Source organism: Tetranychus urticae, chromosome 2 (genome assembly GCF_039701765.1).
Source record: "Tetranychus urticae isolate SD_2017Ah chromosome 2, NJAU_TeUrti_SD_1.0, whole genome shotgun sequence".
NCBI classification, from domain to species: Eukaryota; Metazoa; Arthropoda; class Arachnida; order Trombidiformes; family Tetranychidae; genus Tetranychus; species Tetranychus urticae.
In genome coordinates, this window is record NC_142959.1 from 16,816,516 (window position 1) to 16,831,937 (window position 15,422).

The following is a 15,422-nucleotide window of genomic DNA, read 5'->3' on the forward strand; positions in this document are numbered from 1 at the left end:
ACATTTACAGTTTTACTAAGATACAAGGGCGACCTGTTAATAGAGTCCGCATTTTCGAAGTTTAATTGCAATATGATTAAATTATTTAATCTAATTTTCAGAAAATTAGATTAGATACAAGTTTAAAAGTTAATATTTTTCATTTGATGCATGAAAATAGTCCTTTTCTGCTGAATAATCTGAGTTTTTGCTTGAGTCTGGAAAAAAACTTTTGCCAAAAGTTTCTATTTATTGGATTAATTGGTTAAAATTTTTCAAATCAACCCAAATTTTTGCTCAATTTGACCTTTTGTAATGCTAATTTAATATAATAATTTAATAATTTAATAATGGAATAAGGCATTAAAATGTGTCTTAAATGCCTAGTGTAAATCTGGTCAATGATAAGAAAGGGTAATTTGACCCAAAAAGTAAAGCAGAAGAGGCTTCTCTCAATACAATTTTTTAATTGTTAAAAAGCGACTTTATTGATGCTATTTTTGTATGTTGTTCTTGTGCACCAGCGCCAGGAACAATTGTTCTTTGTGTTCTGTTCAGATTTTTTGAAATAGGAACAACCTAGGAACAGAACAAAGGTGACGCAATAAAATTTTAAATGAGTGCCTAAAGTAAACCATTAACACCAAAGAGATGCAAGTCAAACCCTATAAAATTACGCCAAAATTGTTCTCAGTTTTAGTGTTGCGTTTCGATAGATGTTTATTTGTTTCGATTTGTAGTGCTCTTTTTTTGTTCTTGTTCTGCAGAAATTGTTATTCTATTAGTTCTTCTTTCTTTCTTTTTTTCCTTAGTTTTTTTAATTAGGAGAACCTGAGAAAAAAGTCTTCGTTTACTTTTTAATTTGAACCCAAACTCATCATTAATCAACGGTTTTTGCATCATGTGAAAGTAAGGTTCAATTTTTTTTGTTTCTTGTGTTTAAATGTTATAAAAAAACTTCCATGTGATTGTTTGCTCATCATTTGATGTTTTTTGGATCTATAAATGAGCTAGATAACTTTGTTTGTTTTCGCCTTCTGACCCTCCGACATCCATTTTAACTTTAAACTTTCTTCAATTATCATCATTTTCAATTTTAACTTTTCATTTTTTTCATCATTTACATCCAGTCCAACTTTGCATCAGTTATCATTAATTTCATAATTAACATTCGCGTTATCCCATCAACTCATCATCATATTAAAAATCTAAAATGCTAAAATCTTTAGTTTATCATTTCCTCAGTTTTAACATGTTTTTTATTTATTTTTCAGTACAATTTGTATAGACTCCAAGAAAATATAGCGACCTTTGATGGAGATAAGTAGAGAGGAGATAATGATTAAACTCTTGCAAAATGACCTCCAAATATCAGTTAGAGGTCGAATAACTCAATGACCTTGAATGACCTTGACCTTGAAATATGACAATTGAGTAAGCGAGTTTGTAAATTGAGCGATTTAAACTGAGTCTTTTATGTACAGTTAAATCTTCTTCTTTTAATAGCATTTTATTAAGCTGATTGTACATACGGTTCCTTTCAGCTTTCGGTATATTGTTTAATTTGTGCAGAGAAACCATCGTTTTTTGACACTTTTAATTTATTTTACTTCATCATCATCAGCATAATCACATAACATTATACCCTCCATCAATATTAACTTGATCAGCATTAATTTTACCAATTTTTATACGCAATAAAGAGAGATCGATAGAGTGTAAATGATAAGATTCGATCAATTATCATTACACATTAGTGGATGATATGAATTGTAATTACAGACACTAAAAGACATTAAACAATGAGGAAAAACAAAATACTAATATATTTAAAAAATCGAACAATTGATAATGAAAAAACTGATGAAATGAAAAACTTTTGAATAACAAAAGTATGAATACTTACAAATTAAACAATTAATATGATGAAGAGATGGGGCAAGACGATAACTGATGAAAAGTAGGACTGAATGCAGATGATGAGAAACAAATGAAGAAACAAATCAAAATGAGTTTGAGTTAAAGTGAAAATCTAGATTTGGAGCTATTACAGAGTGATAATCTTGATGCAAAGCTGCAAGCTAATTTTTTGTTTGCTCAAGAATTAGTGTGATGAACAGATATTACACTGAAAAATATATATATGTTTACATATTTTGTCATCACAAAATCATCTAACTGATGATTTTTAATCACAAAACTGCAATTGTTTAAAACTCCGATGAATCTAAATCCTTGGTCAAGGGCATTCAAGGTCATTGCGTATTCGACCTCTAACTGATATTTTGAGGTCATTTTCTGAGAGTGACAAAATTTTGAGATTGGTCCATGCTTGTTGTATGTTCATAACTTATGCTGGTCAAAAGATATGAGTGTTTACACATTTTTATGTTGATCAATCGGTTTTCAAGAAAAATTCATTTATCTTTCCAACGGTGTAAGATACTAACTCGTAATCAACATCAGCCAATATGAAAATGATTAAACTCTTGCAAAATGACCTCAAAATGACCTTGTTAGTCACAAAAATTACTGAGTCAACTTGCTTTAGCAATTTCGGTTCTTGGAATAGTTTAAACCTCTAATTGTGATAAAGATTGTAAAATAATGGATGATACATAAACAATGCAAGCTTTGATATGAAGACGCAGTGAAAAATTAGCTGATGATAATTAATTGAGAAAAATTGGTGTTTACAAATAGTCTTTATTAACAGATACAAGCCGGCTCTTAATCTTTATGAAAATTGAGGATTTGTACACGATAAGTGGTTATTCGGATCAATAATTTGAATGGATTCTGCTAGATACTGTCAATTAAACCTGTAAGTTGAATCAAATTGTGGAAGAGAGAATGAAAAATATTTAAAATGGTCCTTCTTATTTCCAGGTTAATGAATATGGTTTTTATGGGCAATCTATTGCTAAATTACAATATCATTATCAATGAAAACCGCAGAGTATATCTCGCTGATGAAAACATTAACCAGAGGTTTATTGGTAAGGTAAAAGCTGCAAAAAATGACAATAAATCATGATGATCATGAGATTATGATAAGACAAACATGTCGACAATTTTATGCATTAAATGTAATAATTTCTCATTTTTTGGTTCCTTGTTTATTTTTCATATTTAAGATCACCTTTAGATTAATGATGCTGATAATGAATATTGCGGTATGTTCATTTTGAATTGTGCATTACCTTGAAAAGTCTTGCTTTCGGACTTACCTTTCACCAGCTAACGCCAACGCAACTAGAATCGTTAAAAACTCATTATGACAATAGATTCTGACTGTCAACATTTATTGCTTCATATGTTCCTTAAAAAATTTGTGCTATTGTTTTCCTGAAATGTGTTGGTCGACTGAGTCAATCTAATCATTTAAACTCAACTTTTCATGATTCACATTAATTCAAAATGTTATTCATAAATTATCTTAATATTATCATATTATTGATTAACAGTAAAATAGTTTATTCAAATGTGACATCATCATCTGATTTCTTTGCCAAACAATCTTTTCTAGTACAAACTGGATTTTCAAACATTGTGTGGACTTACATTGGGTCAAGTGATTTTAAACAGCAAAATGTTTCTTCGCCATGTAAATCTAGTTTATACCATGTCATTGAATCGATTAAACAAGGACAAGATTGGGCATTTAAATGTGAGTACAAATTAATTTTAGCTCTAATTTAGGTCTAATTTTATATTTCATTTCCAGTATCTGATGCATCAGGACGTGTCCCAGCTGATTTCATTGGTTTGGGTAGCGTTGATCCTGGTAATTATGATAAGTGTTTAACTCTTGATTGGACTGGACCAAGTGGACTGAAAGAAGCATCAAAATATTGTTTCGTATCTTTACTACCAAATAATGAACAAAATTCACAAACCAAAATATACACTCAAGATAAATTACTTTATTCAAAATTTGGTTTTGATATCCAAATTGGTTTCTGTATACCATCAACATGTTCAAATGACGATCTAACCATTACTTTAAAAGAAGGTAAGATGAAATTACAATTAATTTCTTTATTAACCATTTCTTTATATAATTTTATACTAAATTGCCGTTTAATTTAGCTTTAAAATCATATTCATGGGATCTAGTTACTATCAGAAATTGTGAAGTTAAAACACATTTCATCCAGAGGTTAGTCCAAGCCTCAACACTTCAAAAGATTTGCCTGTAAGTTAAGATTCAATTAGCATTTGTACTATGGTTATTGATTCATTTCTTTATCTTTCAGATTCATCTTGGCTATTCTTGTTCTCACCGTGTTTTACTCAACATATTTGGATAGACAATCAACATTAAGTGCTTCTGAATCGCCAACAAAATTTCAATGGTTTAAACACTTCTCAATCATCTCTAGTTATCGTCAAATTGCCGAGCCAAATTGGTCGTCGGGTCGCATGTTGTTTCTCGTTAAATTTGCTATTTTAATGCACTCAATAGTTTTGCTTGAACATGTGATAGCATGGCCATTTTTTTCAAAAACCTTCCCTTTCATAGGTAAAACTTTGTGTAATACTCAGCAATACAGACAATGATCAGCTCTAATTCACTTTAATTTACATTTTGAACCACCAGCGGTTTCTAGCCAAGTAGCACTTCATCAAGACAGGAAAATACTGCAATACACAAACGCTGAATGGATCAATGAAGGAATATTCGTTTATGGGTAAGTTTCAGCATTTTGATCAAAGCCATAGTTGAAATTTGATTCAATCTTTATAATATTAGAGGGACCGCTCGAGCTTTGGATCTATGGAAAAATATTGGACCAGGAACATCATTCACTCGGTTACTGATCAATATTGTGTTCAAATGGATTTCGTATGTTTTACCTTGAGCTTTCCATCAGTTGCGATGCTTATAATACGCTTTGACCCTTACAGATTATCATTTTTGATGGCAATTACAATGTTCATTCAGATAGTGTTGCCGTTATTCATTTCTGGACCTTCTGGTGTAATAAAAAACTCAGCAAAGGCTTGTGAAAAGTCGTTCTTCAAAGTCATCTTTCAACACAACCATTGGCTTGACGGCCCAGATGACTATGTAAGTACCTGATATTAGATGAATATGTGAAATCAATTTTTTAATTTTCGTTTCAATTATCATTATTTTCTAGTGTTTGGTGCATTTCTGGACAGTCAATGTTGAATCTTACTACTTGATCTTACTTGTAACACTCATCTACCTCTACAAACGTCGTCCAAAAATTGCTTTATACCTGAACATCATTTTATTGGGTGCTTCTTTACTTTTCGTCGCTTCACATTTTTACATAAATCAACACAAAATTCACGCTGGTATTCGAGTAGACGATTATGAGTAAGATAGAGATATAAATTGATCTCGAATTGTTATGATCATTTAAACGTTATTTTGTTGATTAAATAGGGAAGCAATGAGATACGGTTTTGGCGTTTACGCGACAGGCTTTATGCATCTTTGGATTTACATGCCAACAATTTTGTCCGTTTATCTGATTATGAACAATTATGATGATATTATAAATAAGGTGAGTTAATTTCATGATGATTCGAAAAGTTGTCCAATTTCTTATATTCGTATTTACTTCTGTTTAAGGTACACTTTTTGAGAATTGTGTCTCGCAATCTTGTCATTTTTGCTGGTATTCTGTCGATCTGTCCAATGATATATTTTTTTGCGGTCAACTTTAACCAGACTCGATTTACTGATGCTATTTATGCAGCACTTCAACGAGTTTTGGTTATCATATTTTATTCCATCGTTTTGCTTCTCAATGGCGAGGAAGCTAAAAGGTGCTGCTCAAAAGCCAAAAAAGTTAAAATAGATGAGAGTGACGAGGACAACAATACCATAGGAAATATTGAAAGTATCTCAATTAGTCCTGGAAGAGGGAAATTTTATCACGTCTTGTCGACCATTTTGCGATCAACTTACTGGATTCATATTCCCGTATTGATTGTGGGCATTAACTCGCTACGATATCCAATATTAACACAAAGTGGACTGGTAATTATATAATTGAATTTGATGAGTTTTATCCACTAATTTGCTTCTTTTTTTCTCGTTCCCACAGATTTACCATCTAACTGGACAAATTTTTTACTGCTTATTCGGTGGATTTTTATTCCATTTATTTGTAAATGCACCGACCAACAGTATTTTTCACTCACTGAAAAAGTCTTTATCTCTTTGAATGTTACATTATTGTAACAAGCTGAGCCCCCGATCATGGCTGATCGTAAATTTTTTTTCACTGAATACAATAAATTCAATCCACATTTAAAGACTTGAATGCTTTATACGAAATCATTGCCAATGAGAAAAACTAAAAATTTTCGTTCATTTTGAGAGTTTTACAGTTCAAGCACCAGATATTTAACTTACTCTTTGCTCGAAAGACAGTTTTACATATACTCCTAACCCAACAATAAACCATCAATCTGAATACAAAAAAGTTTTTCCCCCAAAGTCAATAGTAAAAGATACGGATTCTGCATTTTCCCCCCCACCCTGTTTAAACGCTAATTTCTCAGCAACCTGAATTCCGAGAAAGCTCTGACTATTTTTCGTCATTGAAGTTCAATCAGGGCTTTAATTCTATGTAAAAATTTTCTTTAGAACCCGTTTAGTTTGGACACAATCTTCCCGCAAAAATTTCATAGTTCGACTTTATACATTGCTAATCGATCAGCAACCGAAGCGGTTCAAGTTTTTGGTGGCGCTGGTTTCAATGCTGAATATCCTGTTGAAAAATTGATGAGAGATGCAAAAATATTACAAATTTACGAAGAAACTGGAGAAATTCAAAGAATGGTCATTGCTCGTGAACACATTACAGAATTGGCTAAGAAAGTAATGTAATTCCTTAATTCGAATGCGTAAACAGAGTTAACCAATTTGAATTTTTCTCGGATTTTTCATCAAATTCTGAACCAACAAATTATTATACCTCAAAATCATCTGATATAATCATCTTTAAATCATATCTACAAATCTAAATATTTTAAATTAGAGCGCAAATAATTGATTCAAATCAGCAAAATGTTTATTCAAAATTAAATTGATCGGATCAACTCTCAGTCTTCTGAATCTTCAAAATCATCCTTTATTTCAATATTCAGAATGAAAGAAACAGAAAAAAGAATGGCCCTGAACATCCAACATAGACAGAGTTGCTAATTTTAACAGAAAGTAAATATTTTGTGGACAAATGTTTAAAATGAAAGAATCTCGGCAAGTTCAATAAAACCTGAACTAGCCGAAAGATAAACCAGAAACTGGTTCAACAAACAAATGAGGAAAAAATCAAAAAAAGGTTCACACTTATTAATAAGTTAATTTTTAGATGTCACCATCTCAAGCATATTTAGTTTGCAGAGATAAGAAAAAAATACAATAGAAAACTGAACAAAATAAAGTTCGATCTTATTGGTACTTCCATTTACCATTGACTATGAAAAACCTCCGCTTTTATTAACTTTACCCTGACCACTTCTGCACCAGAAAACCAGGAAAAAATTTGTAACTATATCTGAACAGAAAGCGATTTTGAAAATATTGATCTTGAAATATTTTTAATTGTACTAATGGACTTCATTTTTACTACGCCTCTGCAAAATAAGGTGTCAACCCTTAACTCGATACTCAAAGCTACAATACATTGAAAACAATATTTTTATTATGACTGGCGCATTTATCTGAGACAATCTGTTTGGTTAGAATCTGAATCATGATTATTCTAGATTACATTCGTTAGTCACAAAAATCACTGTGTCAACCTGCTTAAGCAATTTCGGTTCTTGGAATAGTTTAAACCTCTAATTGTGATAAAGATTGTAAAATAATGGATGATACAAAAGCAATCCAAGCTTTGATATGAAGACGCAGTGAAAAATTAGCTGATCATAATTAATTGGGAAAAATTGGTGTTTACAAATAATCTTTATTAACAGATATTGTAAACAAGCAAATCCTAGTGGATTCAATGGTAATAACCAGAAGTGGTAAACTCGAAATAATATTGATAATTGGTAAAATGTTGAAGTTTATTTTTGTGTTAAACTTGATCAACAACACAATCAAGAAATCATTCTGCTACTGAGTGATAAATACGCCAATTGTTACATCCAATGTTAGTCTTTACATTGATTCTTAAAACAAGAAATCAAGTTTTCTTCTTCTCTTCTTCTCCAATTTACCTTGAAGTTGGTGCTTCATTGGCTAACATTCATTATTTCAACTAACCCATTGGTTCCTTTGCAAGGTCATTCAAGTTATCTGGAAACATGAAAATTCTTCTTCTCCTTGTTCAGTAATAAATCAGTTTTCTCATCATTAAAGGCTGATCCTTTTTTTTCCTGTGCGCGCAATATTTTCATACAATTTGAACACGCTTTGATCATATGTTTGTTCAGCTTTGAATTAACCCAAAAAAAAGAGAAGCACCAGATTATGCAGTGAAACCAGATTCTGGTTGAAAAAAAAGCTTCAAAATGAGCAACATAATTGATAATCAGTGAAATGAGAAGATTATTAATATCGATTGTTGAACCTTCCATTTGTTATCAAGACACAAATGAATATAATGGCGGAAAACAATTTACTAATCATATTGAAAACTGATGTTTAGATTATCTTGAATGATTATTTTTATCCATAACCATGAGCATTATAAATGTGTATTAACTCAAAGAAACAAGTTAATCGTAAGATTTTGATGAATTCAGAGTTAAATCAAAAGTAATATCAAAATTATCACATTAATATTATTAATCCATTCAATTTTTACCTTTAAATTGATCAAAGAAACATCCATTTTTGTCACTTTGATTCTTATTGTTAATTGTTTTCACTCTATCAAAGGTATGCTTGGTTAGTCTTAATTACTTTTGTCTATTCCTTTATGATCATTTTAATAATCTCACAATAAGCTTGAATCACAACTTGAGTTACATTTAGTCAGATAATGGTCAATGAGTTTAGATACTTCGAACTTTAAACATTTAGATTGTCATTACGTTAATATCGCTATTAAAATCACAATTAGAATCACTATTGATATCATTATATAAATGGAAGTCATTGTTAGTTTTCTGTGAATTGCACTGAAAATGTATTTAAAGTCAGGCAATTATTTTGGGTTAGTCGCAACCATATTGGTTGACCGTAACTTGAGTTGTTTGGTTTCGCTTTTGACCGACAAATTGATTAAATATGATCAACTAAAAGGTAATTTTGTCACTCAATTTTTGGCCAAAACAAATCAAATTAAAGGAAAGGAAAGAAAGGCAAAATAGAAAGTCAAATGAAAATCTGTCTCTACTCATATCTGCTGTCTGTCTACACTGCGTATGCTTAAAGCCTCGCCTAACTTTATGTTTCCAATTTTATCCACCAGATGAAAAAAATTAGCTTTACTGTTTATGTGAATTTTTTTATAATTGTTAATTGTGTCAATACCAGCATCATAATCATTATAATCATCAACATAATCATCATAGTTTTGTTGTTGATCAACATAGTCACCATTCCAAATCAACGGCTATTAAGCTGTCTGTGATAGACACCAAAGAATGGGTCTTCTTATATATACTTTATATGGATTTGCTATTTTTTTCTTCTCTGGTTGGATATTCATCTGGCTGGTACATTTTCTGGCTATTTTTAATGGGTAAGGATTACGATTATTGTGTCAAAAATTATTGATTTACAACTGTTAATATTATTGTAGTGGTTAACATGTTTCAATACTCTTGTATAGCAATGTTTGCCTTTACCTCATGCTTTCCGCTTACTTTCACTTTCACCCATAACCTCTAAACAACCGGTCCTTCAAGTGTTCAGTTTACATTCAGAGTAGATTGTCTGATTTTTTTTTCACTCCTGACTTTTCTTTGCTTAATCATTCAACTTAATGAGACCTTGTTCACATTTCTGACCATGTAATTTTCATCTATTCAGCTTCTGTTTTTCACTTCTATTTCTCCTTTTATTCTCCTCTACCTCTCCTTTGACTCTTTTTTTTCCCTATTCAATTTTATCGATCAAATTTGCTAATGATACTGATGATACTTGATGATATTAACCTAGTTCTATGGGGAAATCTTAGCAGAACTGTGTATTTTTCAAGATCAATCTGATTGATACCTTTTTTTTCACTTTGCAGAAAAATGAAGCTCCACAAAAAAATAAATGTACCTGCAGAAACTCCACTGCCTGGGGTATCCATTATAAAGCCTCTTGTGGGTATCGACTCAAATTTATTTATTAATTTGGAAAGTTTTTTTCTCATGAACTATCCTCAGGTAAGCTCATCAAAATATATCTAATCAATAATGATAATCTAATTTGACATTTCTTTATTTTCATGTTCACAACAGTTCGAATTACTATTTTGTATTCACGATGACAATGATGCCTCAATTATGTTCGTTAAACGTTTAATTGATAAATATCCTAATGTAGATGCCAAGATATTCATTGGTGGAAGCAAAATCGGCATCAATCCTAAAATAAACAACATGAAACCAGGATATGATGCAGCTAAATACGATCTAATACTCATTTCAGATAGTGGAATAAGAAGTATGTGCCATTATTTACCTTTGTTTTCTTCCTCCTTCTCCCAAATTTGGACAACTCTGTGCATTAATAAATTGTGTTTCAAAATCAAATTAGAATTTTTCATAAATCAGTTTAAATTTGCCTCTAAAGTTTCAGTCATAATAAGTCATCGTTTGTTCAACCTCATATATGTCCCTCAATACCTTGATTTGTCTGATGAATTTGGCAGACAGCAGTTATTCAGAATTTGTTTCAACTTTTGGTTCAGTTAAAATAGTAAACCATGCCAGGAGTCTTTGTGTACACCAACTCTAATGCACAGATTTATTCAACTCTATGCCATAATCAATTATTACTTGGCAATGATAAATCATTTGCCACTTTGATTTTCCAACAAAATTCATTTTTATGCATCATTTTCTTGTTTTTTTCTCCATAGTGAAAGAAGATACTTTACTTGATATGGTTACTTCAATGAAAGAAGATGTGGCTCTAGTTCATCAAATGCCATTTACATGTGATAGAAAAGGTTTTGCGGCAACTCTAGAAAAAGTGTACTTTGGCACAGCCCATGCACGAATTTATCTATCAGCTGATTTAGTAGGAGTAAATTGTTGCACAGGAATGTCTGCCTTAATGCGAAAACACCTTCTCGATGAAGCTGGAGGTTTGGAAGCATTTGCACGATACCTGGCCGAAGATTTCTTTTTTGCCAAATCTCTGGTCGATAGAGGATGGAAGCTAAGGATAAGCTCACAACCAGCCTGGCAAAATGCAGCACCATTAGCAGTTCAATCTTTTCAAAATAGAATTTCAAGGTGGGCTAAATTAAGATTTGCCATGGTTCCTAGTACCATCATTTTAGAGCCAATATCCGAATGTGTTTTCTTGGGCATCTTGGCTTCCTGGTCATTAAATTTTCTCTTCCAATTTGACCCGTTTGTGGTTTACCTTTTCCATGCTCTTCTGTGGTTTCTACTTGACTATGCGCTACTATGTATCATCCAAAATGGATCATTACCGTTTGCTAAAACAGAATTTGTGATTGCATGGTGTTTTAGAGAGTTTACAGCCGTAATTGTATTCCTCAAAGCTCTATGGGATCCAGAGATTAAATGGAGGACAGGAACCTACAAATTGAAATGGGGAGGATTAGCTGAAGAAGTAAAGACAAAGCTATAGCACAAGGATGTTATAAGAGAATTAAATTTTATCATTTGCGTGTAAATTTAATCGCTGGGTCAGTTCAAGTTGATAAGGATGTGTCAAATGGAAAGAGAAAAATGGTCGTTTTTTTTCTCCAGTTTTCAAGTTGATACTTTAACTGGCACATGGACACATCTGAATTTAAGCTCCAAAGCAAAACCATCAAAGCAAAACACTTAAACATCATCAAAGGACACATCAAAATTGACGGGTTTCATCTTATTTTTGTTTAAGGTGTCAAACCTTTCTACTCGCCATTGTTTCTTATTGTGGGTGGTTTCGTTCCACTAAGAATATTTATACATACCTGTTTATATTTGAATATCTCTCTTTTTTGGTGTCTTATCGGGCATCTCTACTTCAAGAAGATTCACTCTTCTCTCCCTCAGAACGTCCTTGTGCGATAGAAGAGAAAGCAAATTCGATGTTCAGATCATCATTTTCAAAATTTCTCCTTTCGAATTGCTTACTTGACAATGAAACTCTACATTTCCTTCTTCATCTCCATTTCTTCCTCTTCTATGGTACAACGCAAACCTAGTGCCTATCATTCCTATTTCATGATCATTTTATGAATCTGTTAATATGTGAGCTGCTCTATCAACTTGTTACATCACAATTCTAATCTGGAAATTTGATTGGAATACGGGGAAAAAAAGAAGACATCAAGACATCGAACATTTTTATCGATGGATAAAGAAAGAACTAAATTTAACTTCTCTTCAAAAGTGAAGTTGAAGAAACAAACCAAGGTCACAACCCGTCAATGATGTATTATGGTTTTATTCATTAAATTTATAGCACAGTTATAAAGTACTTCCGGATGCAACCAATGGAAGGTGAAAAAAAATGCAATCCAAAGGAATAATTGTACAGTTTTAAAGCAAACACGAATTCTGGTGAAAATTGTGACAAGTTATTGACAACAATAGCATAAAACAAAGCAGGAATACAAAAAAATGTTGAACACAATTTTCCAGTTTGTTTACAGACAAGAGCAGATTACCAAAAGTGCAAAGATGAATCCATAAAGAATGATTTATTGTTTGATATGGAATTAACCATTATCTTCTACTTGGCTCATCTCACACATACTGAAACAACAACAAGCTCGATGAAGATGCAAGTAAACAAATCTACCAAGAAAGAGAAAAATTGAAGCAACACAGCTACAAAGAAAAGAAAAATCAACCAAAAACTAGTCATATTTAATTTTATTTTTATTTATAATTGTAATTCCATTCCTTCTACAATTTTGATGTTAACCCTAACCTTCCAAGAAATCTTTCGCCTCCTTCAATCATCATCCTTTTTCCTCTCCACATCTCTCCCAACCTTATCCTCACAGCATTGCTCATTGTACAAAATGCCATTAATATAAATAATTTGATTAGACTTGATATGAGAAGACAAAAAGGAAACTAAGTTTCCTACTTAACAACAAATTTAGATCACTAATTGTTTATTATATTATTATATATGCTAAACCATTATTACCAGTACTATATCCAGTTTCCCCTTCAAAAATTTTTTTAATAATAATATTGAAAAAAGAAGCAACACCAATAACACAAAGCAACACTTTTTACATCAACTCAACTCAATTTGTAGACTTCAACAAAAGACAAGCAAGGCAACCAACCAAGTCCAGGACAAGGAGAGAGAAGAGTTAAAGCGATGTCAACAAAAAAAGCCGGAGTAATGAAACAATATGATAATCAGATTGATTGAGACATTAATTAGGATAACCAACTTTGACCAGTGCATGTGAACGTTGCCAAATGAACGGATAACACACAAAACAAGAATCCTTTTCCTTGAACCCGTTCTTCTTATTATCCATTTATTTTCCGCCTTTTCCATATATTCCTTCATGTCTGGTTGTAAACACTGCGTAGCAGTTAACTTATCATTCGTCTTATCATTTCCTTGCATTCTTCCCTTTTCCCTCCCTTCTTTTCCTCCTCAACCTATCAAACCAATAATGATGATGGTGATGATGATGATCAAGGTTCAAAGATCTGGCTTAGGATGAATACCGATATTGGCCATATTCAAAGCACGAGGACTGAAATGGAGGAAAACATGAAAAATGTGTCATCTTTATGCGTGCTCATCAATCAACTTATCAACCCTGAAAACTCTCTCCTTGTCGTTTCCATAATTTACATTAATTTATCTTAACCAAAGATTAACCCTGAAATGAATAATTTATTTAGAGGCAAAAATCGTAGGAGATACAAAAATCTGAAAAAACATGAAACGCTTTACCGAGAAACCGTTACAACTTGACATTTTTCCTTAAACTCCAATTGAATATTTCATTTCAACTACCTCTTAATTCATCTCATCATTGTTCTATTTTTTCTACAATCGCCATTCTCATCTCTCTTCTTTCACCATTCATCCTAACCATCATTTCCCTTTCCGCAATCAACTACTTTTCATCCCATTTTACCAATTTCTTTAACTTTTTCCTCTCCTTCTTCCTCCTTCTTCTTCTCTTTGTAAATTGAATTGAAAAGAAAAAGATTATTGGTAAATTCTTAAAAAAGCTAATCATGATTTCGTTTATTCTTGTCCAGCAATTAATTACTTTAATTGGACCAATTGAGAAAGTAAAACAAAACCAATTGTAATACAAGCAAGCAAGAAAAAAGTCAACCTCTTTTGGCTGATTCATTCATAAGGAAACAATGACAATTGATGAGACAGTTTAAACTGTTTCATTGTCGTCTTGAAATGCCAATTAGCTTGAAAGCAATTCAAATGTTATCACAATTAGACACAATTATTGATAATATTCAAGTCAAGTGTTGCCATTGCTAAATAACACAATTTAAAGTTGTATTTCGGGTTATTGAACAAATGGGCAGAAGAAGAAAAAATTGATGAATATTTTACTTATTACAATTCGTCTCTTTTTTTGCTGGTTTTCTGGGTTAACCAAGTTTGAAGAGGATAAATAGATGAAAATAAATAATGACAATAATAGCTAATAATAGCTGGAAAGTAAATTACAAATTGCTGTTGATGGAAACAGAATTGTAATGAAAGAAAGTGTTGAACACGGCAACAACGAAAGCAACAACAAAAAAAGGATAATCGGACAAGTCCATTCAATTAGAATCCAATCTAATCTAATAATAATGTTTGTCTCGATCGATTTATTGGTACCAAAATAATAAGGATGAAATTGGATAACAAGAAGATGAATCTGATGACGAGGAGTGAAAAAAAGGTGATCATGATCAGGATGAGAATGATATTGAGTGAAGATTGGAAAAAAAGTTAGCTTCAGTTCAAAGTGGCAAACCCGATAAGTGAAGCTTCAAAAGACTAATCAAAATTGATGAACATGAAGATGATCAAGATGAACATGAAGATTAAAAATGATGATGACGATGATGAAGACGATGATGAAAATGTTAATGTTGATAATAATTAAAGGATTGATTTTAGGGAAGAGACAAGATGGGTTTAGTGTTTGATGATGTTGTTAGAGTTTATACCGATTTGGAGGATCGCCTGTTTTAGGTCATGAAGGTGGGTCTTCAAAGTTTCAGCGTTTATCAGAACGGATAAAACGCCTGGTTTGCCGGTTGAATGTCGACTTTTGCTTTATATTAATATGTTATACCTTCAATTGAAATCACATTGT

General features: G+C 31.8%; 2 protein-coding genes across 2 annotated transcripts; both read left to right on the forward strand.

Annotated features, from left to right (window-relative positions):
• Nucleotides 1–3,055: 3,055 nt before the first annotated feature.
• LOC107370595 (uncharacterized) lies at nt 3,056–7,071 on the forward strand. Its single transcript, XM_015938569.3, has 11 exons — nt 3,056–3,649; nt 3,707–3,994; nt 4,072–4,177; nt 4,239–4,504; nt 4,583–4,673; nt 4,736–4,828; nt 4,891–5,053; nt 5,127–5,329; nt 5,399–5,519; nt 5,588–5,998; nt 6,066–7,071. The coding sequence occupies exons 1-11, from the start codon at nt 3,400–3,402 to the stop codon at nt 6,183–6,185; spliced, it is 2,112 nt and encodes a 703-aa protein (XP_015794055.3). The 5' UTR covers nt 3,056–3,399; the 3' UTR covers nt 6,186–7,071.
• Nucleotides 7,072–9,387: 2,316 nt separating this feature from the next.
• On the forward strand, nt 9,388–14,320 carry GlcT (ceramide glucosyltransferase). Its single transcript, XM_015934453.3, has 4 exons — nt 9,388–9,662; nt 10,158–10,296; nt 10,372–10,576; nt 10,995–14,320. The coding sequence occupies exons 1-4, from the start codon at nt 9,565–9,567 to the stop codon at nt 11,735–11,737; spliced, it is 1,185 nt and encodes a 394-aa protein (XP_015789939.1). The 5' UTR covers nt 9,388–9,564; the 3' UTR covers nt 11,738–14,320.
• Nucleotides 14,321–15,422: the final 1,102 nt, after the last annotated feature.